Source organism: Tetrahymena thermophila (genome assembly GCF_000189635.1).
Source record: "Tetrahymena thermophila SB210 genomic scaffold scf_8254580, whole genome shotgun sequence".
NCBI lineage: Eukaryota > Ciliophora > Oligohymenophorea > Hymenostomatida > Tetrahymenidae > Tetrahymena > Tetrahymena thermophila.
Window position 1 is genome coordinate 331492 of NW_002476351.1, and position 26300 is coordinate 357791.

The 26300-nt window shown below is 23.6% G+C and overlaps 8 protein-coding genes across 8 annotated transcripts; 1 reads left to right on the forward strand and 7 right to left on the reverse strand. All coding sequences in view use genetic code 6, as the record gives it.

Annotated features, from left to right (window-relative positions):
- Window positions 1-1615: 1615 nt before the first annotated feature.
- On the reverse strand, window positions 1616-2805 carry TTHERM_00590450 (type I phosphodiesterase/nucleotide pyrophosphatase; the record flags this gene model as incomplete). Its single annotated transcript, XM_001019953.1, has 2 exons — window positions 1616-1659; window positions 1731-2805. The coding sequence occupies 2 exons, from the start codon at window positions 2803-2805 to the stop codon at window positions 1616-1618; spliced, it is 1119 nt and encodes a 372-aa protein (XP_001019953.1).
- Window positions 2806-3619: 814 nt separating this feature from the next.
- Window positions 3620-5512, reverse strand: TTHERM_00590460 (ser/thr protein phosphatase family protein; the record flags this gene model as incomplete). Its single annotated transcript, XM_001019954.1, has 1 exon — window positions 3620-5512. One exon carries the CDS (start codon window positions 5510-5512, stop codon window positions 3620-3622), a length of 1893 nt encoding a protein of 630 aa, XP_001019954.1.
- A 1044-nt stretch (window positions 5513-6556) lies between these two features.
- TTHERM_00590470 (ser/thr phosphatase family protein) lies at window positions 6557-8449 on the reverse strand (the record flags this gene model as incomplete). Its single annotated transcript, XM_001019955.1, has 1 exon — window positions 6557-8449. One exon carries the CDS (start codon window positions 8447-8449, stop codon window positions 6557-6559), a length of 1893 nt encoding a protein of 630 aa, XP_001019955.1.
- A 1205-nt stretch (window positions 8450-9654) lies between these two features.
- TTHERM_000590479 (phospholipase carboxylesterase family protein) lies at window positions 9655-10462 on the reverse strand (the record flags this gene model as incomplete). Its single annotated transcript, XM_012798574.1, has 2 exons — window positions 9655-10349; window positions 10417-10462. The coding sequence occupies 2 exons, from the start codon at window positions 10460-10462 to the stop codon at window positions 9655-9657; spliced, it is 741 nt and encodes a 246-aa protein (XP_012654028.1).
- A 541-nt stretch (window positions 10463-11003) lies between these two features.
- TTHERM_00590480 (phospholipase/carboxylesterase family protein) lies at window positions 11004-12777 on the reverse strand (the record flags this gene model as incomplete). The annotated part of the gene is made up of 5 exons (XM_001019956.2): window positions 11004-11264; window positions 11328-11539; window positions 11594-12116; window positions 12167-12322; window positions 12385-12777. 5 exons carry the CDS (start codon window positions 12775-12777, stop codon window positions 11004-11006), a joined length of 1545 nt encoding a protein of 514 aa, XP_001019956.2.
- A 760-nt stretch (window positions 12778-13537) lies between these two features.
- Window positions 13538-14600, reverse strand: TTHERM_00590490 (hypothetical protein; the record flags this gene model as incomplete). The annotated part of the gene is made up of 4 exons (XM_001019957.3): window positions 13538-13784; window positions 13866-14143; window positions 14197-14225; window positions 14282-14600. The coding sequence occupies 4 exons, from the start codon at window positions 14598-14600 to the stop codon at window positions 13538-13540; spliced, it is 873 nt and encodes a 290-aa protein (XP_001019957.2).
- A 1482-nt stretch (window positions 14601-16082) lies between these two features.
- Window positions 16083-19641, forward strand: TTHERM_00590500 (hypothetical protein; the record flags this gene model as incomplete). Its single annotated transcript, XM_001019958.3, has 4 exons — window positions 16083-17093; window positions 17281-18207; window positions 18345-18853; window positions 18903-19641. The coding sequence occupies 4 exons, from the start codon at window positions 16083-16085 to the stop codon at window positions 19639-19641; spliced, it is 3186 nt and encodes a 1061-aa protein (XP_001019958.1).
- Window positions 19642-20427: 786 nt separating this feature from the next.
- On the reverse strand, window positions 20428-25727 carry TTHERM_00590510 (pentafunctional AROM protein; the record flags this gene model as incomplete). Its single annotated transcript, XM_001019959.3, has 8 exons — window positions 20428-20821; window positions 20880-20971; window positions 21041-22529; window positions 22626-23014; window positions 23066-23696; window positions 23748-24354; window positions 24448-25205; window positions 25354-25727. The coding sequence occupies 8 exons, from the start codon at window positions 25725-25727 to the stop codon at window positions 20428-20430; spliced, it is 4734 nt and encodes a 1577-aa protein (XP_001019959.2).
- Window positions 25728-26300: the final 573 nt, after the last annotated feature.

Below are 26300 nucleotides of genomic sequence, written 5' to 3' on the forward strand. Positions count from 1 at the left end.
CTTCAAAAAACGAAGTAAAATTAAATTACTTTCTTTATAAATTAAAAATTTTTTTAATTTAATAATTAAATTAGTTAACTTAATTAATTAGTTTGAAGTAAATTGTGATACAAAAAAAAGAATAAATTAATTAATATGGACTAATATAAGCTGATAAAAATCTAATGAAAAATAAAAACAAACTAACAAACAAACCAAGTTTCAATTGCGAATAAATAAGTTTGAAATTAAATTTGATATTGCTATGAGCATTAAATATTCGTTATTAAAAATAAATTCATCTGTGCGATGGTTAAATACCTTTTTGTTTACTATAATCCATAATTATCCTATGCAGCTTGACATTATGCAAATAGATGAAATTAAGATAATTCCACTTTTTATTTTATTAATTTGATAACTATAATCATTGCTATTCATTTATTGTAGATAATCTCTCTCCTTTTCTTTTATTACATTTGATGCTTATAGATCTTTAGATCCAAATTCAGTTTCTTTCTACTTTTCAATATCTTCTTCTATTTTGGTGTATTTAGTTAGATCTTTCTTATTTTAGATAAAAATTTATCCTATTAATGGTAATGGTGCATAATAGAGCATAATTAAGATTATACTAAAATCTTAACTTTAATAATTAAACTATAAATTTAGTTATTAAAAGAGTATTGCTGATAAAACAAAAATATGCACTTGAGTAAAGTAAGATAAGTAAATCGATTTTCTTGTTGAAATAAAATAACAAAGCAAGTAAATGTTTACTAAAACTATTGGTTGATAGATTAATCCTTTTTGCACAACAGTATTATTATAAAATAAATTGATAAAGCGATAAACTAAGCTTATAGTTATCAAATCTATTTGAAAATGCTATAATTAAAGTTGGTTAGGATATAATCTATTCTGTATATATATTGAATATATAAAGAACCCAAAATTTAGTGCAAAATTTGCATAGTTAAGATCACATACAGATAGAAATCCTGTTGCTACTAGAGTTAAAGTTGAAACAAATACATATGATCTAATTTTACTAAAAGGTTAGATATATTTCATTTTGCTAATAGTTTTGTAAGAGTGTAAAGCAATAATAGCCATTTCACATATTGTTGTAAGTTATTATAAGCTTAAGTTTTTGTTCCTATAATGAACCAAAATGGTAAGAAATACAAAACTAAATAGAGGTATCAACTGTTTCTTTTTAAATTTTTTTAATGCAAGACATTAGTAAAGCATAAGAATAGCAGAGAGATATAATCCATATGTTTCAATGCTATCTTTTTCATTCATGAAGTAAGTGTAGCAGCTATATAAAGACACTATTAGCATAAATAAAAAATCTTTCACTTATCTATTTCTCACTACTAAACTTATGAAAGTATATACTACCATAGCTAATGAAATACATCCACCAAAAACAATGCCAAATATTAATAATTGATTAGAATAAAATTTGGTTTCATAAATAATCTCCTAAATCTAATTTTAGATATTGATAATTTTACTGATTAGTTGTTCTAAAATTAATTCATCATTTATTATTTATTCTCTCAGATCATTACGCAATTAATTCTCTATTGAATTTATAAAATTATTAATCTCTGAAAATTTTTAATAGTCATATATTCTTTTAGTTTCTTAAATGTGGCTATAAAGTTGCATCTATTACTTTAATGTGGTGAAAGAGTCTTGCAGTATTCTTTAGAGCATTTCAATTCTATTTTAAAATTTACCTTTTGGGTATATTTCTAACAAAGATCTTCCAGAGTTAATAAATGAAACAGGAATATTTAGAAGATTAGAAATCGTACTTGAAATCATGCTTTCATGAACGGAAAACTACTCTGCTTGCTTTGAAATTCTTTCATCTGTTTCTTTTCTTCTTAAGCTTTGAATGAATTAATCATCTTTAATAAAACCCTTTTTTGTGTAAGCAAAAAAAACGGAATTGCATATTTTGATATTTTCATCTCTACAATTAAAGTGAGCTCCTCTATCTGATTTTCCGTGATCGCTAACTAATACCATAATGGCATCTTCATCCATATTTTTTACTACATTTCTAATCAGTGTATCTATTTTTTTTTATGCTTCTAGCCCATTTTACGTGTGCATACCTTCTGAATGAGAGATTTCATCAAACGCTCCTTCATAAATAAATAAGGTATCATAACTATTTGATTTTATTATTTCCATGTATTCTTAAATCTTAGAATCTTCACTGTACTTTAAACCTAAATTTGCAAATTAATTATCACTTAGGTAATATCCTATGTAATCATAGAAGTATGATGTAAGATAGCCATAGTTCTTCTTGAGTTTATCTGACTATCCAATTTAGTAAATTAATGAATCTTGCATGTTGATTTTGTTAGGGTTAGCTTCTGGTATCTTCAAAGAAAAAACTACTGGATTTGTACCTTTTAAATATGTAGATATTTTTATTTCAGTCTTTGGTGGTTGTTCGATCTCAAGTCTTGAGAGTATAGCTGATTATGGACTCTCTATAATGAGTTCATTAAAAACATTAATCTAGTGAATATGAATATCGCAATCATCTTTCACGTAAGGGATTTCTTTGATTCTATTGTCAACATAATCATATGTAATACCATCTAATATGACAAAGATTAACTTAGAATAAAGAGGATCTTGTAAGGTTGTGAAGTTTTGAGGGAAAACAAAAGACTATTATCTTTAGTTTAATGGAGATTTTAATGTAATATCAACAAAAGAGTATGATATTTAATAAAAGAAATATGTAGCTAGCAGTAAAAATACAACATCTATAGCTAAGACTGAATTCATTTTCTTATCTAAATTTCTTTTTAATTAAGAGAGTTTTTAATTACTAATTTATTATAAATTAAAAAGTATATGAATGTTTAAAATAAAAAGTCTAGTAAATAAGATTTATTTATTTTAAGAGATTAAATAATTTAAATTACTATTATTTAAATGTATAATAATTTAAATTGAGAGGGGAAAAAAAAGTAAAATTTTTTTTTATTTTTTTTTAGAATTAAAGTGAATTTTTTTTTTTAAATTTTAAAAATTAGTCAGAATATGTTCGAATCCCCGGATGGTTAATAATTAATTAATAATTAGTTAGATAATAAAAAAACCAAAATAGAAAAGTAAATAAAACTGAATAAAATTGTTAGACGAAGAATTTATTTTTTTTAATTATTTGAATGATTAATTAATTTTTTCACTTGTAATTTAAAAATGTTAATATTAGTTATTTAAATAAAAACTTAAAAGAGGAAGAAATAAATAGGTATTTTAAATAAAAACTCATAAATAATATTTTCAATTATTTCATAAAATAAATATTCCTTCTTGACAGCATTTAATTTAAAATTACTTTTCGATTTTGTTTTTTTATACTTGAAAGTGAATAAATAAATGGAAATTAAATCAAGATTGTTAAGATTAATTGGATTTTTATTTATATTAATATAATTTTTTTATATTTCAAATATCATTAAACAAACAAATTTTATTTATTTTATAAAAAAAAATCATTTAAACTTCATTTTATAATTATTATAGATAAATTTAATGCTATTATTTTTAAAAAAATAATAATCATCTATTTGGTTATTATAATCTATCTCTCTCAATCAAAAAGCATGTCATCTGGATTATGAGAATACCAAGTTCCAAATAATTCAGTCACGATATCTTTTTTGTAAGGTTAACCTAAACATATAGATTAAGCTGCAGGAGTTGTAAAGGTGTCACAGTAGTATCCTAAGGTAACCTAAGTTAAATTGGTGGGGTTAGCTAAAGCATCTTAGACCAAGTGATATTTATTTTATGTATTCAAATCTGTTCTTAATTTTCCTAAGAAATCTTAAATGTTTTCAAAATTAGACATATCATCATATCCATAGTAAGAGTTGAAGTCATAAGTCTTTTCAAATATAACCTTATTGATATCTCTTATCTTATTCTCATTATAATAAGTTAAGTTCATTGCATACTAAGTATAATTTATAGGCAACATAGTTTCAAAATCTGCTTCAAATATTTTAAATGAAGGGTTCTATCCTCCATAAGTTGTGAGAGAGCCTGTAATAAACATTACATTATTTATCTCATTCGTACCTAAGTTTCTGAAAACAGCAATTTACTCATTATGAGTATGTCCATAGAATTAAGAAATTATAATATTTGAATATCTTTGGATAAGTGCTGTGTAAATTTGAGCCCATTCTTCTAAAGTATCTCCTATAGGCATATGTCCTATAATGAACACTTTTTCGTTTTTCAATTCAGCTTATTAAAGTGTATTTTTTAACCACTTCAACTAGTCTTTAGGGTCAGTAGGATTTTAAATCAAATACCAGTTTTAGCCGTTTCCTGCTTGAGTGTTGATTGCTATTATTCTTAATGGCTAGCTATATTTAGTAATTAAACTAGAATAGAATCCGTTTTATCTGTACTCTTCAGCTGCTTCCTTTCCAATCCATTATTCCCATGAAGTTGCAAAAATATCATTTTGTTTATTTTCATGGTCTCCGAAATAATCATAAACATTAACTGGGAAACTTTCATGGTTTCCAGTAATAGGGAATACATTAATATTAGGAAGTTCACTCTTCAATAAATCTACTATCCTTGTAGTTTAATCAGTATTACTTTAATAACTTTGCTCCCAGATGTAATGATTAGTATTATCACCAGTCCATATTATGAAATCGATTTCATCAGCTAGATTGTTTTTGATATACCTAATTGCAGCTTCTACAGTTCTAAAAGGGATATCGCAGTCTCCGATATAACCCCAGTAGCCGGCTTTTGCAGATTCATCATTAGGTTTACCTGATGTAACTCTACAACAATCAGGTACAGTGCATTAAGCATTAGCTCCCTCAAGATACAACCCATCGAAGTGAAGATCAGACATGTGTAAGAATTTAAAAGTTTTCTTTAAAGTAGGAGTAGGTCTTTTTACTTAAGGAGTATCCTTGATGATATTTTAAGCAATAGCAGTAACATTTAAGTTATGATAATAAGGAGGGCACATACCTAAAGAGGGACAGACATAAAGTGGATTAAGATACCTATTTGCAAATCCTTAAAGTACGGAAGGAGCCATTTCTCCTACAGCACCAAAACAGATCAATGGAGTTTCAATTTTTAGAATAGAGCATCCAAATTAAATAATGTGAGTTAATTCTTAACCGTACTTGGTTAAATTTAGTGATAAGATGCTATTGTAGAAGCTTTAGCATTACTAACACAAATTAGTTGAAAAGCCTTCTCCTTAAACATTTTGCTAGAGCTTCATGACTTATTCTGTAATTGTAGAATTCTTATTTTCTAGAACTTCATTTTTGAGAAAAGTTTTAGCCATTTATGTAAGTACAGGGTTATCAAATTAGTCTATATTTCTTTAAAAGAAAGTGGTAAAGACATATTTGACTAATTCTGAATCTTCATCATTTCTACATGAGACTTGGCTGATCAACAACAAGCCAAAGATAAAGGCTAACAAAAATTTCATTTCTATTATCCTAGTTTTTAGAAAGATTATTAATATTTAGATTTTTACTTATGAATTTGATTTGCATGATAATTGATCACAGATACAAATAGAAGTTTTTATTTATTTTTCCCTAATTAAATCAATTAGTGTTCACAAATTTAATAAATTATGGTTTTAATAATTTCTTTTATATAAAAGATTTAAACAACGTCAACACAAATTAATAATTAGTAATTTGAAACAATATCACTGTATTATTAACTTTGTTTTAGATAAAAATTTTTAGTGTTTATCAAAATGTAAGGCAAGAAAGTTACAAACTATTACATTAAAATTTGTATTTATTTAATTATTAAAAATATTTATATTTTATAAGGATTTAAGGAAGCATACTAAATTTAAAGGAAAGAAGAGCAAATTAAAATATTATATGATTTAGTATCAGCTTCTTTTTGAAAAAAAACTATTCATTTATATTAAAATTTCTATTTATTTACTTATTAAAAATATTTATATTTTATATAGATTTAAGGAAGTTAATTAAATTTAAAGGAAAGTAGAGCAAATATTACATTATTATTTTATTTTAATATCAGCTACTTTTTGAATATATTAATTAGTCGAGAGTAAAATCTAAGAAATTCTTATTTTATTATGACAATTAATATCTAATTTTTTGTTTGACTATTTTTATTTTCTTTTATTGAGATATAATTTTTTTTGAATAAAATTTTAATTATAATTAATTAAAATAAGGCAATTAAATAAGATTTTAGTAATTTAGAATTATTAAATTTATATATATTAATATTGATATCAATTTGTGTTTTTTAATTATAATAATCAAATTAATGAAAATTTATAATAGATATTTTAAACATAATTTTAAAAAATGATATTAAAATTTTATTTTTATTATGTATGTATTTACTTATTTATTTGAATATTATAAAAATTTTATTTATATTATCTCTAGTTTATTTTACGTCATATATAATTTATAAAAATTATAATGGTTTTTATATATATTTTTTTATAAATTCAATTAATATAGATTTTATTTCATTCAAAAAGTAGATCATCAGGATTATGAGAATACCAAGTTCCAAATATTTCAGCTATCATATCTTTTTTATAAGGTTTGCCATAACACATTGATTAAGTTGCAGGAGTTGTAAATGTGTCACAATAGTATCCTAATGTAACTTAAGTTAGATTGGTGGGGTTAGCTAAGGCATTTTAGACTAAATGATATTTATTTTATGTATTCAAATCTGTTTTTAATTTTTCTAAGAAATCTTAAATATTTTCAAAATTAGACATATCATCATATCCGTAGTAAGAGTTGAAGTCATAAGTCTTTTCAAATATAACCCTATTGATATCTCTTATCTTATTCTCATTATAATAAGTTAAGTTCATTGCATACTAAGCATAATTTATAAGCTACAAACTATCAAAATCAGCTTCAAACATTTTAAAAGATGGATTATGTCCTCCGTAAGATGTGAGAGAGCCTGTAATAAACATTACATTATTAATTTAATCAGTTGCTTAGTTTCTAAATACAGAAATTTATTCATTATGAGTATGTCCATAGAATTAAGAAATTATAATATTTGAATATCTTTGGATGAGTGCTGTGTAAATTTGAGCCCATTCTTGAAGAGTAAATATTGATGGAATATGTCCAATAATAAAAACTTTTTCGTTGTTCAATTCAGCTTACTAAAGTTGATTTTTTAACCATTTTAATTATCCTTTAGGGTCAGTAGGATTTTAAATTAAATACCAATTTTCATTATTACCAGCTTATGTGTTGATTGCTATTATTCTTAGAGGTTAGCTATATTTAGTAATTAAACTAGAATAGAATCCGTTTTGTCTGTACTCATCAGCTGCTTCCTTTCCAATCCATTACTCCCATGAAGTTGCGAATATGTCATTTTATTAATTTTCACGGTCTCCAAAATAATCATAAACATTAACTGGGAAACTTTCATGGTTCCCAGTAATAGGGAAGACTTTAATATGAGGCAATTCTTTTTTCAGCAAATTTGTTATTCTTATTGTTTAATCAGTATTGCTTTCAAAACTTTGTTCCCAGATATAATGATTAGTATTGTCACCAGTCCATATTATGAAATCGATTTCATCAGCTAGGTTGTTTTTGATATACCTAATTGCTGCTTCTATAGTTCTAAAAGGGATATCGCAGTTTCCTAGATAACCCCAGTAGCCGGCTTTTGCAGATTCATCTTTAGGTTTACCTGATGTGAATCTACAACAATCAGGTACTGTGCATTAACCATTAGCTCCCTCAAGATACAATCCATCGAAGTGAAGATCAGACATATGTAAGAATTTAAAAGTTTTCTTTAAAGTAGGAGCAGGTCTATTTACTTAAGGAGTATCCTTGATGATATTTTAAGCAATAGCAGTGATATTTAAGTTATGATAATAAGGAGGACACAAGCCTAAAGAAGGACAAACATAAAGAGGATTAAGATATCTTTTTGCAAATCCTTAAAGTACTGAAGGAGCCATTTCTCCTACTGCACTGAAGCAGATCCATGGAGTTTCAATTTTTAGAATTGAGCATCCAAATTAAATTATGTGAGTTAATTCTTAACCATACTTAGTTAAATTTAGTGATAAGATGCTATTGTAGAAGCTTTAGCATTACTAACACAAATTAGTTGAAAAGCCTTCTCCTTAAACATTTTGCTAGAGCTTCATGACTTATTCTGTAATTGTAGAATTCTTATTTCCTAGAACTTCATTTTTGAGAAAAGTTTTAGCCATTTATGTAAGTACAGGGTTTTCAAATTAATCTATATTTCTTTAAAAGAAAGTGGTAAAGACATATTTGACTAATTCAGAATCATCATCGTTTCTACAAGATACTTAGGTAATTATGGTAATTACCAAGAGGAAAAAGTACAAAAATTTCATTAATTTATCTTATTATTTTAGAGATATTGTAATTTATTTTAATTTAAAAAAATATGAATGAAGAATTTTATAAACCATGAATTTATTTTGAATTCTTTAATGGTTGTTGTCAGATATCAAAGTTATAACAATTATATAAGAAAAATAACTCTGGCTATAACAAATTTCTTTTATTTTTGAGATTTAAATATCGTCATAATTAAAAGTAAGTTTAAATTCAAAAAGATAAATGTTTGTATCCTCTCTTGTTAAAAAAGCCTGCTTCTTTTGAAACACCATAATATTTAAGTTACTGTATACATGTGTATAAAAGTTAATTTGATTTAATACTATCATAAATTACATATCTTTAAGTAATTCATTTTATTTTGAAATTTAAATTTGGATAAGCTCTTACATATTTCAAAATATATTATTTAATTTTAAGACTTACATTTTTTTCAAAGCTTATGTGTAGTGCGATTCTTATAAATGAAAATGTAATTTTTACCACAACTGAAATCGGAATATGACTTATCACCTTCTGTTCTATTCTCAAAAATTTGATTGAAAAAAACTTAACTTGAGGAGAAATTTCCATATTGAAAGATATATTTATTTGTTTTAAAATTGATTTTACTATTTATTAAAGCTTTCATTAAATATTATTAAAATAAATTAATGCCTTGATTAGAAAGCTTAAGACTAGCCGTATATTGGTATTTATAAAATATTCTAAACTAGAAAATATAATATATAATGTTAATCAATCTAAAGATGAAATTTAAATAATTTAAAAAAAATAAAGTTTAGTGTTGTTGTTGAAAGAAAAATGAAATCAAAGCAATTTATTTTTTATAATAATGAATTTTTAATTTTTATAAATATTAAATTTATAAAATAAAATAAAATTTAAATTAAATATTGGCTTTAAATATTTGTAAGATAAAATCAGTAATCAATAATAGGCTGTAAAGTAATTAAATATTTTTTAAGGACACTGGTGAGTTTTAATAAAATCTCAAAAAGGATTAAGTTTTCATAGTTTCACATTTATTAATTTGTTGAAAAATAAACAAACCTATAATAATGTAAACTCTAAAATAAAATAATGAAAATATCTTTTAATGTTATCAGAAGTTATTTTATATACCACAAACAATGTTTATAAAAAAATAATTTTTTTTTAATTAAATTTTAAGACTATTAAGTTACTAATTTATATATCAATGAGCCTAGTTTTAGCTAATTTATTGAAACCACTTTTAAATCTTTTGCATTTAATTTTATCCAATACTATGTCCTAGACCAGCTTCATACTCAATTTTGAAGTTAGGGTTAATATATTATAAAAATTTTATAGTTTGCTGCATATATTCAATTTTAACAATTTAGTCATCAAGGCCATGACTAAAGTAGATAGGAATATCAATATTCTCTTTAGATATTTAACAAGTATCAATATAATATCCACTGAGTGCAATTATTCCCCCTATTTTCTACTGATAACTTAATCCACTGTAAAGTGCTAAGGCACACCCTTAACTAATACCTCCTATATACAACTGCTGTTTGTTCTATAAAATTGACTACTCCTTCTTCATAATTTCTTATATCCTTTTAACAGATGTTTCTAACTCGCTCAGATTGTACAAATCTTGAGGTCTTTTATTTGTTCTATCCTCTGAATAAATATCATACCAAGATGGCATTTTTAATTACTTTTAGCTAAACGTAATATATCTCATAGGAGCCTAAGGCAACAATATTTTTGTATTTTGGCAAACAGGGCTATAAGAGGAAAGAAATAAATTGTGGTACATAGCAGCCTAATTTGCAGCTCCATGCAAAAATATAAAAGTTTTTTCATGCTTTTCAGGAACTAAAACATCCATTTCATTTTACTTTAATAATTTATAAGCTTATTTATTTATTTTAAATATCATTTTTATTTATATCTAAACAAAAAATCATCAAGTTATACATACATCTTGTTTACTTATGCCTTGCTAATGTTACCCAAAAACTAGTCATTTTGTATGAATTATATATAATTCTGATTAACTCTACAATTTAATTAATTAATTGATTAATTTATTTAATTTCTAGTAATTCTAAAGAATCTTCTTAAATTTAATTTGCATTAAAAATATAAATTTTGTGAAAACTTGAAAGAGCATATCTTATTTTATATTTTTAATTCTCAAAAAATGTAAACAATAAAACTAGTAAATAAATAAATAAATAAAAATATTATCAAATATTTATAAAAATTAAATTTTTTAATTTTTCTAAAGTTATAAAAATTATTATTTTTTTAAATTGTTGCTTTACTAAAATTTATTGGATGAATAATTTTATTAAATTAGTAGATTCAAAACAATATTTAGGATATTCTAATTTGTTAATTTACTTAAATTAATTAATAAATCTTATTTTTACATGAATTATGTAAAAAATAATAATATTAGTGACCAAAATTTTTTTAATTTAAATTAAATAGCTTCTAAAGCATACAGAAAATAGCAATTTAAGTATTTAATAAATATTTTATATAAATTCATATTAAAACATTTCATAGAGTCAAAACAATAAGTTACAATAAAGTTTAGTAGTTAATTCTATGTGAAAGCAGTAAGGCCCTAAATTCATTTATACTTAAATATTCAGAATCATATCTTAATAAGTTTAGTACAGTTAAATTTTATTCAAGAAGCTCAAAAATAGTTGTTCTTCCTTTTGATTTAAGGAAGTCATCAAATTTATTGCAAATAAGTCTTAAAATAGCTAAAAACTCAATTTTTCTCATGTATTTACTCTCATGTATGCCAAAAAACTATAATTTAAATATATTTAAAAACATAAACAAACAAATAAATAACATTAAGAATGACTTTACCTTCACAATAAAATTTATTGTATCTATGACAGAAGCACTTTAATCTATTACAATTTTGTTAAATAAATGATATTATTCCCATTTAATTTTGGAAAATTCCTCGTAAGGGTTGATGTCTAAAGCTAAAAACACTCTATTCATTATTGAAGGTTTATTTTTATCTAAAATTGGCTAAAAGTGACTCTTTAGTATTTTGAATAAAATGAATTTATCTTTTATTAATTAAATAAAATGAAAAAAATATCAAGCAATATAATAAAATTTACCATTTTCTTTTTTCATTTTGTGTAACTTAATATTTAGCTTTTTGCTTTCTTCTTTTAGTGAAGCTTGTTTATTTGGGTTTACGTATTCGTTTTGATATAAAATTATATCTAAAGACTGTTTAGAGAGCTGCATAAATTCTTGGAATATGTAATTATCTGGTGTTTTAACAGACAAAGGAACATTTTTTAATTTTAGATTATTTAGCAATTCATTAATTTAAAGATTGTTGTTTGACACTAATACTTCATCTTCTGATGGTTCTAAGTTTTTAATTTTCCCTAGGATTATAGCATTAGATTGCTTGTATTGCTTCTAGAGATTATCAGAAGAAAGTATTTTGCTCCTTTTATCATAAGAATCTATATTTTTGAAGGCACTGTGCCACTTACTCTGCATTTTAGATTGCTCAAGCAAATATGCCTACGATTTCTCTAGTAGGAGACTTTCCTAATTAGGAGAAGTATTCAGCATATTTCTATCATAAACACTCTTAGAGCTTTGAGACCCTCTAAGTATATTTTACTTAATAAAACATTTGAAAGAAATAAATAATTTTAATTGAAGAATTATACTGGAAGGACTAAGTCTTTTTTGGAGGGACTTAATGAGCCTATTTATCTTTCCATTATACTTTATTCATATCTTGAAGGAATATAAGGTTTATACTAATATTTGTAATCTTTATATTCTTCAGTTGAAATATATTTCAAAAATTCAGTAGGTGGCATCTTAGTATATTTAGTAAAGTCATTTTTATTAATTTTTTTGTTAATTTGAAAAATTTAATTACTTAAGATGAGCTGTACTACTAGAAAGGAGGAAGAAAAGAAGTGTTTTTTTTATTGTCTGATGCAATTTCATTTGCAAATTAAAATTCAGCTTTTCCAAATATTTTTTCTTCTTGTCTTAACTTTTGAATTTCTCTTTTAATTTTTTCTTCCTGCATTCTAGCCCTATTGACTCTCCTTTTTTTTTCTCTTCCTTGATAGCGAGGCATTACGACTTCCATTTAGTCTTGAGTAATATAATTATTTTTACCAATCTGATTCATAAAATAATTAACATTATTCTCTAAGTCGTTGATATATTGCTTATCATTCCTGTATAAAGGAACTTTCAATTAATATTTTTAATTAGTATTCAAATCATCAAAATTCTCTACTATTTCAATGGTCTAAAGCATTTTTATTTAATTGTGCTATTTTAAATTTATTCTACTATCTAAGTCCTGATAAAATTAGGTTTTTGTTTTTATCAAATAATAAATAGACTTGATTTGATAATTAATACTAAAACAAGGTCTATTTCTTTTTTACTAAAATCAATTACTAATTAATGAATGAATGAATTATTGATTAATTTTATTAATAATTTGCATTCGTTTTATTTATTTAATTAATTAATTTATTAAAAGTTCATCAATATGTAGTTTGTCTGTCTGTCTGTAACATAACAAACAATCCATGCTAATGAAATACATAAATTTATAAATATCGAAATTCTATTAAATATGTCTTCAGTAATTAAATAAGATAAAGGATCTCAATTTTATATATTAAATTTAAAACGCATATTGGAAAGTAAAGTATTTTTTTAGTTTATACGTAAAAGAAAAATAAATTATATAGCATTAACATACATACTAAATAAATATCTACTTTTTAGATATATGCTTCTTTTAACTTCGTATTTATTTATTTATGAGATTAATATGCTTAATGTTTAATATATCCAGTATTTTTTTTTTTATAAAAGTCTATTAAGCAGATAGATACTTACATAGATTTCAATTATATTTTTTATAGATTGTATTTATTTTACATTGATTATTCAATGAATCTTTATTAAAATTATATGTACAAAATATTCATTGATTATTTAATATATTAATTAGTATAAGTGTTGTATTTATTGTATTTCTGATTAAATATTTTATTTTTTTATCAGATTTTGATGTAAGAATTGTAAGATATAAAGTTTACTTTTTTCTGGCTTTTGTTAGATTCATTTAAAGTTATGTTATTTATGCTACTTACACTTATATCTTAATCAGGTGCTCTGTTTTCGTTTTCTGCATTAGTGATATTCAAGCTTGGTTGCAAAAAAGTTGATTTTTCTACTGCTTTTAAGTAGTACTGCTTTTACTTGCATTATTAATATTGCCTTGAGTAGCTATAATTTTTAAAGCATCTAAATATATTATTAAAAGATATTTTATTTATTTATAATTAAATTTATTTCGCGCATTATTTGCTAATTAATTAATTTTACTTGTTCCTCAAAAATGATGAATTGTATTTATTTTCGTTGTTTTGTTAATTATTTGTAGGCTACACTTAATAGTCAAGAATATACTGTTTTAGTTAAACATTTTGATTATTCTAGCTTTATTTGAGTGCACAACTGTTCTAGCTGAGTTAATTTGAAGAGTCTTTCAGTATGCTTGGTAGCTTATTTAGTCTAACTTAGCTTTCGTTATTGAATGGTACTCGGTTAGAGTTGCTATGAAGCCTATTATTCTTCTAAAAGCTGCAGTCTGTTTCTTTTAGCTATTATTGGTAAATCAGTTTAGAAAAATAAATTCTGTTAATAATTAATTTACTAGATCAAAAATGTCTAAATTTTTGTTGTCTATTATTTTAGTAAAAGATTTTAAGCAAAAAATATGAATTAAATCATTAATTTACGATTCGCTAAGCTATTTGAATTTAAAGTCGTATTAGACACATAAGTATCTATAGAATTAATTGAATCTCTGGAGAAAACGTTTTTAGGTCTTGTGTAATCTTGATTGCTAACACTTCTGGGTTTCAATAGACTAATATGTTTAATTTAATTCCTAGATTGTTATTTATCTCTTTGCACGTTTTCTAGTTCTTGGAAATCAAACAAAACATTTCTCAACTTGGATTAATGATGATGATGAGCTATATTTTGGCTTTATTAGATCTTTTAAAGGCTATCATCGTTAAAATTTTATAGGTTAATCTCAATTTAATCACCCATACTATTATGACTTATGTATGTATAATATATACTATTTCTTATTAATTTATTTTTTTATTAACTTTAATGCAATATTGTAATTGTATTGAATGCAATTTAAAAATTTAACAACTAATTTTTATTTATATATGTACTGACAAAAAATAATAAATTATCATTTTGTATGATTAACTAAAGCCTTATAGCCACTATTTTTAAGTTATTACTATTATAGTTAGAATTAACAAATCTAAATACAAATCATTACTTATTGATATATCAAAATTATTAATTCAATATTTTTTCATTACTTTTGGGATTTTATTTATTTAATTTCCATCTTATTAAAAAAAGGTAAAATAAAGCAGCAAAATAAGTTTATCCTAAACTAATTAAAAATTAAGTTATATTAAGAATAAATTTTAATACTGGTATTTTTAATTAATGATAGTTATTAATTATTATAATATTATATTAATATTACATAAAATTACGAAAGAATTGCCCAATATTAATAAAATTGATAAACTTCTACAGAAATACCACATTTTAATAATAGAAGCATTTCATGTTAAAGGGGAAAATATGGATAAATCAATTAGCTACTTATTATTAATGAAATTCCATTCTTTTTTGTGGTAAAAAATTAACAAGTTATATAAAAAATTGGACACATTAATAATCAAGACATGATTGATTATGTATTGAAGAAATTTATGAATTCTTATTGAGTTAAATAATGCTTTTATTCAATCATATATAAAACTAAATACATTCACCTAAAATAATTTAAAGTAATTAATAATTTTAGGTTTTAAATAAATATTATTAATTAATTATTTTATATATGAGCTAAAATAATTCATGACTGATTAAATTAACTTCAACTCTAAAGTAATATCTTCATAATAACTATTTTTTTAATAATTTAAAATTCTATATTTTATCAGTACTTATTAAAAAATAATTTTTCTAAATATATATTTCATTTTTTGTATTTGATTTTTATAAACCGAAAGTTTGAATATCAAATATAATCATAATAATGTTTCATAAATTTCATATTAAAAGTTTTTTACTTAAATTTAAGAATTATAATTTTATTTTTTTAAATATTGTTAATTATAAAATGCCAAAAATAATATTTAATTTTGAAGTTTTTTTGTAATTAAATTTAAATTATAAAGATTATAAATTCAATATAGAAATTTTAGTAATATCTATTTATTTAATAGCGATTTATAAGACTTAGATAATTAGTTTTTCTTGTTAAATATATTAAATATTTTTTACTTTAAAATTTTATATCAGAAAAATAAATATTTTTAATTAAATTAAAAATTATTTTCTAAATTTTTTTAACTTTTTTTATGATAAATTATTATTTCTAAAGAAAATTTGTGAATTGATAATTATTTATTGCAAAACAATATAATTGTTTGTATTGATTTTTGTTTATAATACTTTTAAAAATAATAAAAAAAAAAAAGGAGCTCTAGGGGAATGGAATTGCTAGTAAAGAAGACTATTAAGATATTAAGTTTTTAAGAGTAAAATAGTCTTGAATTAACATAAATATTGCCTTCTTTGCAACCACTAATAAATAGTGTCAACCAAGAGAAGTTTGTATAAAAATTGAAGGAAAATCATAATATATAGGTGGATGACTCTAAAAAAGATAAAATTTTCATTTCTTTAAATCGAGAGAAGGCCAAAGAGTCAAATGATGAAAAGCAATTAAGCCTATTTTTCAAAGAAGATAAAACTAATAAGAGTCTTTACTACCTTTATAGGTTAATACTAAAAGCTGGACCAGGAGGAATAAATTATAGCGACTTGGCAAGTTAATTTAACTCCAAGTTTTTTAAAGAGAAGACATCCGACAGCAAGATAGCTTAAAGCAATAGTGAAAAGGGAGGAGAAAAATCAAATAAAAAGAATGGTAAAAAAAATGAAAAAGAGAGTTAGCAAACTGAAGAATACGAGAAGGATATCAAGAAGCTAGATATTACAAATGTTTCTCACTATTGCAGAAAGTTATTTACTTTAAAATTCATTAATATATTACCTGAGAAGGTGTGTAAAAAGGCAGTAGCTACAAAGTTTTAAGACAAATGCTTACAGATAGATACAAAAGTTAAAAGAAAATAAACAATGGCTTCTCAAATGAAAACAGAAATAGATTTAGATGAGATGAAAAAACAGTAATTCACTAAACTCTCTATAGTAAGCGAACCATGGAAATATCTGAAGGAAGATACTTTTATACTAAATGAGCTTACATTTAATTAGAATATCCTCCTTAATTTTGCGTCTTATGAGGCATTTTTAAGAGAAGGTCTTTTATAGACAGAAATAGCATCTAAAATCAACAAATTAGGCGAAAGAAAAATGTTGGTTAGATCTCTAGAAAATATTATTGATGATTACAAAGTATTGTCTACTGCAGATAGATAAGGAAGAACGTTTTCATTAAAATTCCACATTAAATCACAAGTGATGGCAGATTATATCGTAATTAATAAAAAGATATTTATTTATTTCTTTAAATCTATTTTTGGATTATAAATTTTAGCATTATTCTAATTTTTATTTTATGTTATAATTAAATTTCGATTAAAAGAAACAAGATTGTATATAAAAAGCTTTATTTTATTTGCTTTTAAAATATTTTAAATATCTAATTTAATAAATAAAATAGGATTAGCTTCTTAAAGAAAATAAGATAAATCTAAAGAAAGAGCTAGAGGATATGCAAAGATAACAGATGGTTTTGTAGCCAATAAATGCTTAAAACGATGGAAATGAAGAGCAATAATAACATAACAACAATGGAAATTAAATATAATCTAAACTTTAATTTTCTAACTCAGGTGAACCAAAAGAAAATAGATTTTTAGAAATTAAGATTGAAGAAAAACAAAATTAAAATGGAGTAAACTAAAGTAATCTTTAAAGCAAAAATTAATCAAATACAAAACAAGTTAACCCAGCTGAGAGCAATAACGAAAAAATGAATTAAAATATGGCATAAATAAATCAAAGACAGGAACTTTTCAATTAAAACCCTAAATTAAACTACACCAGTTTTGAACATATTTACAAATATTTCTAAGAAAATGAAAAGCTTGTGCAAGATCTCATTATAGCTGCTGGTGATAAAGAATTTGTAAAAAAATTAATGAAAATTCCACCTTCATACAATGACAGTGACTATTAAAAATTTTCTGAACTCCTTTTAAAAGTCATCAATGAAACAGTAGAATTCACATATGTAAGAACTAAGAAAGGACAGGAAGGAGGTATTTAAAATGAGTAACTAAATAGATAAAAAGTAAGCAAGAAATAAATTTCTAGAAATAAACTTAATCGTTACATACACATTTTGAATAGAATTGAAGAAAAAAAGGTTATAAAAAATTTAAATCTTAAAAAATACATAATTGCTTTAGAAAAAAATCAAGGTGTTGGAGAAATTGATAAAAAAACTTTAGAACATATTCTAAACACATTTTAATTTATAAACTACATAACAGTTAAAAAAATAAAAATTGATATCTAAACAATAAGCTAAAACATAGTAAGGTCTATCACTATCCATAAAGATGTCCCAGAAGATGATCCAAGAGTAATCAATAAAAAAATAATAATTTCAATATAAAACTCACACACTTTTAAATAATTAATAAATTGATAGAGATTAGAGTTTATATAAGTATTCAATTATTAAATTTGTTAAATCTATATTTTTGATATTTAATTTAGGTAATTAAGGCTGAAAAAACTATTAGCAAAGGACTCCTAAAGAAAGGTCCAAAACAAGATGAAAGTTATAGCAGCGATTCAGATAGTGAATCGGATTATCAAAGCCACTTCAATACTTAAAATTAATAATCAAAGTCTTCTGGAATTAGCAAGCTTCAAGTAACTAAAAATAACGGATAGCAAGGAAAGATTAACGCTGGAAAATAATCAGATATAACGAACTTTTTCATAAAAAAGCAAAGAAATTTATAACCAAACTAAAAGATTTACTACTATGACGAAGATGAAAATGATTAAGAAAATAACTCTATGTTATAGGAATAGGTTAATAAATTAAATTCAAATACCTAAATTCAAGCAAACCCATAAAGAAAAACCTCTTTATAAATGCAATTATAAGAAGCTTTGTCTAAAGTAACAAAAGAGAATTGTGAAATTCCTGCTGGACCTGAAAAAATGAAGATCCTTGCTTCATTAATATTTTAGTTTATGGAGAAAAAACTTACAAAGTAATTAAATCAAATTTGTATTTAAATTTAATTTTTTAAATTTATTTAGGAATTACAAAGACACCTTTGACAAAATTAATGAAATTAACTATTCTACAATTTACACTACTTTATACTTCCAAAAAGAATAAGTTGAATTTAAATATCCTCTCTTTTAGTAAAATCTATGCAATAATTTATTATAGCTCAGCTAAAGTCATAAAATGTATCCAAACATGATGGATTTAGAATTGGATACTTTGGATATTAACTCAACAAATCTCCCAACTGTTGAATAGTTAATTGACGAAGCATTTACTTCTCCCTAAGATTCAGCGTTTTCATCTCTATCTGAGTCAACATATGATTATTTAATACCAATTAAGCCAAAAGAAATTTTTTTGGAAGAAGCTTAGGCTTTATTGGAAAAGAATAACTAAAACAAAAAAGAAATTGAAAAACTTCAAATTTCCCTATCAGCTTTGAAAGGAAAGGATACTAAAAACTAAAAAAATCTTATTCAAGATGCTTTGCTTAAATTCAAAAGCTATTTAATACGTTATCCTTGCAGAAAGCTGATTGACACCAAATTGCGTTACCAAATGGTGGACTATTATTCCTTTTTAAATCAGTGTGTATAGAGTGATTCAATAAAATTCTTTAAATTAAACAAGGAAAATCAATTCTATGAAAAAATCAGACTTTCTGAAATAAGTCTAGAGAATATAGACAGTGTTTATTACCAAATTACTAACAATTATTACAATCATTTTAATTTATTTTAACAGGAAACAACATAGTCTTAATGAAATATTAGATAAATTATTATTCTTATTAATAAGTAAAATGTTACTTTGGTATAAATCCTTCTTAATTTTAATAATTATTTAAATAAAAATTAAAAGAAAAATAAACAATAAATAAATAAGCATGTAATAAAATCTATTAAGTAAATATGTAAATTAAATGTTTAACTTTATTATAAATCTTAAAATTTATATTTAAATTAATTTATAAATAACAATACCATAAATTTAATTTAATCATATAAATTTCAATTTATTGATTTTATTAAATAAAAAATTTAAAAAATTAATTAATTATTAATAAAAATCTAAAAAATAAATTAATTATTTATAAAATTTATTCATGGTTTTAATTTTATAATATTTATTAATGATTAATATTTTATAAAATTTATTAAAAAATGATTTAAATTTTATAATATTTCAAAAATAAATTTATCAATGATTTAAATTAAATAAAATTTTTTTACTAAAATCTAATAATTTATTAATACAAAATTAAATTTGAAAATTGATATTCTAATTTGAGCATTTTTAAAATGTTTTTGTATATTTTTTAATTAAAGAAAATAAAATTATTTAAAAATTTATTTTAATTTATTCATTTTAAAAAATAATTAATAATTATAATTATAAAATTCATATTTGACAGTATTTTTTTTAAATTCATTATTTTTATAAATTAAAACTTTAGAAAATAAAACCTGAAAAAATAATTTCTGTTTACTGTTAATTTGGTATCGACAAAAATTTTATACTTAATATTTCAAGTTTAATTTAAGTAACAAATCAATCTTATGTGCAATGCAATTTTTTGTAGTAGTTTTATGTTGAATCTTAAATTTGCTTTCTAAAAACTTTTTTACCTGTGAATATAAGGTTTTGCAAATAGGCTTGATATAATAACATGTCTAAACCATAGACAAAAGTGTAACATCCTGAATTTTTAGCATACTAAACTAAAGAAGTTTCTTTTGGTATATATGAAGCTTCAAATATAGTTGGCTTGTACTTAAACATTATATCTCTGAAATCAATTTCGGCTTTTCCAGGGACAGTGCTAGCTATAACACTTAGTTAAACATGTAAATTTTGCTTTAAATATAAAACCAAATCATCTATAGAGCTAAAACCTTTAATTACACCATTTCTTCCTATAAACTTCTCTATCTTTTGGTAGGTTCTTGAAGAATTAAATAAAATTAAATAATTTTTTTTATTCTAAATAAAATATAAATTACCTATTGTAAATTAGAGTCTAAAATCCTAGCATATTTAAACAATAAACCATGGTTAATGTAGTAGCTCCTGCTCCAATTACTAAGGCGAATTTCTTAATATTTTTATAAAAATTTACATTTAAATTTAATTCTTTCATTAAAAAAAGCAAAAAATTTTTTACCTATTTTGATTACATATAATGCTCATTTAGGGATAGCTATTTCTTGAGGGGCTTCAAAATTCCATACCAGTCAGTGTTGAACCCATAAATTTTAGAATTTAATTTAACTATTGTATTGATAACAGGAGAATCTATGCCGATAAGTTAGGCATCTCCGATAACATGATCAACGTACTTAGATACTTCTAACTTAAATGGCATAGTGATGCTTGCTCCTTAGAAATCTTAACGATTTATATACTGCTAAAAATCTTCAATAGAAGATATTTGAGCTAATTCATATTAGTAAGTAGTTAAGCTCAAAGATTAAAAGCAAGTGTTATGAATAAAAGGTGAAGGCGAGTTCATTATATCAGTTCCGAATAGGTAGAATTTCTTTTCGTGAGATGATAAATTTAGTTCTTAAATTAATTGTAAAATCTCGCTCTTTTAAAGCTAACCTTATCCAGTAGGTGGACCAAACTTAGCATCGTAAACAGGAGTCAAATATTTATTTTAAACTCTAGATAATTTACCACTTTTACCCAGCTAAATAATAATAGACTTGGGATTTATTGATGTCAACTGTCTTCTAATAGTTTCTAGCTCTTCATAATTTGTAAATGAGCAAAGCACTAACTTTAATATATCCTATTCTCTCATATTTTCTTTCATTTACTAAATAGTAGTTTATATATTTTCTTATTAATCTTAGTGATTAATGAAGTGCTTTGATAATATTAAAGCATTTTATTGTTAAATTAGTTTCATGTTAATAGAATTTTCTCTTTTAATCATATCAACTTCAATGTCAATATAGTTAAATATATTTTATCTTTAAATATAGTTAATTATTTAATAGTAATTGTTTTTTGTCTTCTAAAGTAACCCTCCTTCTTCTTGGGTTCTCATTGTGAAAATTAAAATCAACTTGTTGCAAATCAAAGCTAGTCGACTTAAAACAAGAGTAAAGTGTTCGAGTAGAGCATAGTTGTTATTGAATGAAAGATTATCAAAATTATTTTCAAAAAATTAATCTGCTCTCACTTCTAATGCATGAAAATTTTTTTGAATGTAAACCAAATCAGCAAATGTTAATCTTTACAGATCTTCAAATTATAAACATAAGAAATGTGATTCTTCTGCATAAAGGTATTCATCTTACCCTCCTTTTCTTACCTGCTTATTGAATATACTTTTAATGTAACCTTTAAAAGATTTTTCCACTCTTTTCCAGTATTCCTTCTCACCAATCGATTTGGAGAAGAAAGTATAGCCTGGGAAGTTAAAAATAAAATTAGATACTTATTCGTAATAAGGTCTACGCTATTCATAGTCACCTTTCAAAGTATTTTAATAATCTGGAGTATTCTATCTCTTATCAAAATCTTTTTGAATATCTGCAAAATCTCTTCTTAGCCAGATAACATATTTTTATTTTCTGAGTAACTCTCTAGCTTCTGGTATAGTTATAATTCCCCCTCCACAAGCTATTATAGTATTCTTATATCTTAATTATTAAAATAAAACAAATAAATACATCATATCAAAGCTAACTCAATATTGAAAAATTATATAAATATTTTGTTGATGGAAATACTCTTACTTTTTTTATAAATTGTTTTCTTTGATTACTTATTTTAACAACTGCAATTCGTTGTTTCTGAAGGTATCCCAACCTTCTGCATTAATTGCTTCTGAAAGGTTTTTATATTTTTGGGAATAAAATTAATTAAATAGCTCATCGTCTAATGATAAATTGTTCATGTGAAGAAGATTTGAAACTTTCTTTGACAAAATACTTTTTCCACAGCATCTCATTCCAATAACGAATACTGTGTTTATTTCTTCCACTTCTTATTTCAGATGCTTACTTTTAGAAAAGTGCACCTTTTCACATCTTGCTGAATATGAATACTGCAAATGGTTATAAAATGATGGGAAAGTTTTTTTGACACAATCACCTTCATCCAAAATAATATCTAACGAATTTTACTAATTTTTATTGAATTTATAAAGTTAAAGATTTTATTTAAAAGATTTTACTCCATTTTTGTTCTTTATAAAATTGCCTAGCTATGAGAAGGCCATGCCCAATCTATGATCGTTAAAGCATTCAATAATAATTGATTGCTTGCTATCACATTATTCGAGAAGCTACTTTTTGTTGGGAAAAATTTCTATTCCATCATCATACTCAATTGTTTTAATGCCAAACTTCTTAAGATTTAAACTTAAGGCATGTATTCTGTCACACTCTTTTACTCTTTAATTAGCTATGTTAACTATTTTATAAGACTAATTATTGTTATTTTCTAGAGCAGCTAAGATAATGCCAAAAGTTATAAATGTATCAGTACAATCGTTAAAATCAAATGTAGTCTATGTGCATTCCTTTTAAGGTAAATCACCTCTAATGATTACTCCAACATCATTATATTCTACACAATAACCTAATCCAACAAGTTTTTCAGTAAATTTAAGATCACCTTGCAGTGAATGTATTTAAAATCCTTTGATTATTATTTTTTTCTAATTCAATACTGCCCAGGCCATATCATAGCTAGCAGTAGCTGCATCTGGCTCAATATAATAACTTTCTTTAGGATACAAATATTTAGTGTTGCTAATATTAAAAATGTTTTGTTTTTCTCTGTAAATATTTGACCCAAATTACCTACAAAACATTAAAAATATAAAAATAAAAAATAAACCAAATAAATAATACTTCATCATGTCAAATGTCATTTGTATGAAAGGCTCTGAAGTTATTTATTCTGTCTAGCTTAAAATAACTCTTACAGGTTCTAATGCATAAGGTGCAGCCATTAGGATACCAGTTACGTATTGACTGCTAATTTTTGAATTAATATGAATATCACCACCTTTAAATTCATATTTTTTTGTGACTCTAAAAGGCAAGTAAAATTCTTTTTCTAAGTATTCAAAATTCAAAAAATCAGAGAGAGCTTCAATCAAATCTTTAATTGGCCTTTCTTTCATTCTTTCACAACACCTAATAACCACTGATTAATTCGGCTTAAGCAGCAAAAGCATACTACATATAAAACGAGCGCTTGTACCACTATTATTTACATAAATTTCTTTCTCATCTTAAAAATTAAAAGCTCCTCCATTTCCTTTAACTTTAACAGTATTGGCATCAAGTTACTAAATTGAGCAAGCGCCCAGTGTTTGTAATGATTTCATCATAACTTCAGTATCTTCAGCAAATAAAACATTTTAAAGTTGAATTTCTTTATCAAGTAGAGCACTAAGTATAAGTACTCTGTTTGTTATTGATTTTGATCCTGCTAGCTAAATAACTATGTTATCTTTAAAAAAAAATAAAAATAATTAATTTAATATTTTTCGATAAATTCAAAAAAAACTAAAATTATTTCATTCATTAACTATAATATAATTACCTGAAATCTTAGAGAAATCGGAAGCTCCAATCTTTACCGAAGGAGACAAAACATTAAGAACTTCTTAACCACTCACAGCTGCAGTTTTATAAATAACCTTTCCAACATCTTCAACAAATACAATCTAAAATGTGTGGCTATTCGAATTCTTTTTATCATTTCCCATGTAAAAAAGAACATCTTCGTTTTTTATAAATTTAGGCACTTCCACTGGTAGATTATATTAAAGAAGGAGTTTCTCTACTCTTTTGGTAAATTTGAAAGATGTTTAATACCTATGCAATGCAATCTCATTTTCTAAGATAATACCTATACTAACACACTCACCATGCAAAAGAGCTTCTTTACTTGCTGTCTCAATTCCGTGACCTATTGTATGACCATAATTCAATATCATTCTTTTATCACTTTCAAATTTATCTTGAGAAACAATTGAAATTTTTAGCTCCATAGATCTTCTTATAATTTATCTCAATATGCTTGGATTATCTCTAAGTGATTTTACATCATTTAATTCTAACAGAACAAATAAATCTAAATCTATCATTGCTGCTATTTTAATTATTTCGGCTATACCGTTGCTCATATTTCTATCATCTAAACTTTCCAAAAATTTTTCACAAACAATAATTAACTCAGGATCATAAAAGCTTCCAACCATATTTTTACCATATTAGTTATTAACTCCTGTTTTAGATCCTATAGCTGCATCACTCATAGCTAAAACAGTAGTAGGAATGCTTACATATTTCATTCCTCTATTTATAATTAAAATAAATAAATGAATATAGAATTTATAATTAATTGCATATTTATGTCTATAAATAATTAAATTTATATAATTGCTTTTATTGAAAGTATTCTATGCAACGTGATTTAAATTTGATGATTAACTCATAATTTTACCTTTTATATATTGATGCTGCAAAACCAGCAAAATCTGTTATCAAACCTCCTCCAAATCCTACCAAAACATCAGTCCTGTTAAATTTATGTTTGAATAAACTATCCATCAGGCTTGAAATATTCTCCATATTTTTCTGGGTCTCTCCTTATTAAATTACAAAAGTGTATACTTCTACATCTTAGCTTTTTTGGAAGAAGCTTATCATGTTTGATCCATATATTCTATTAATGTTTGAATCCATAACTAGCATTAATTTACTTAACTTAGAAAATTTCTGTCTTATTAAAGTTGGAATCATATTTAATTCTTTTGGAAAAACTAAATGGTAATCTCCATTGGAGATAGATTCAACCTATAATGCTTCTTATTTCATTATCTATGAGTTTATCTGCTAACTATTTTATAATGATAATATTAAAGTATTATTAAATATCAGATATTAATTTTTTATTACTTTTAGATATATTAGATGATTGTTTCTAGAAACTAGAAACTATGAGTAAGCAAATAAGAATTACAATTTAAATTAAAAATACTAAAAACCACAATCAAGAATATGTTTAAGAAGAAATAATTCATTAAAAAATAATTTTAAATATTTATTTTAAAAGCTTATTTAAAATTAAATATTAAGATAAATTAAATTAAAATAGAATTGATAAAATTAGCTCTAATAAATTAAAGTAAATGTAATTCAATATGTTAATTAAAATGAATAAAAAAATATTTTAATCAAATTAATATTAAATTAAAGTATTAAGCTTAAATAAATATAGGCAATTATCTATACCACACATACATATTACATAAAAACAATTGTAAATTATTTTTATGATTAGTAAAATGACTCTTTAGTAGATAAAAGGATTTAAATTGTAATAAAGAGTTTTAATTTGATTGCTAATGAGGAAGCAGCAGTATTGTAATACAAAAACCTTGAAAATAC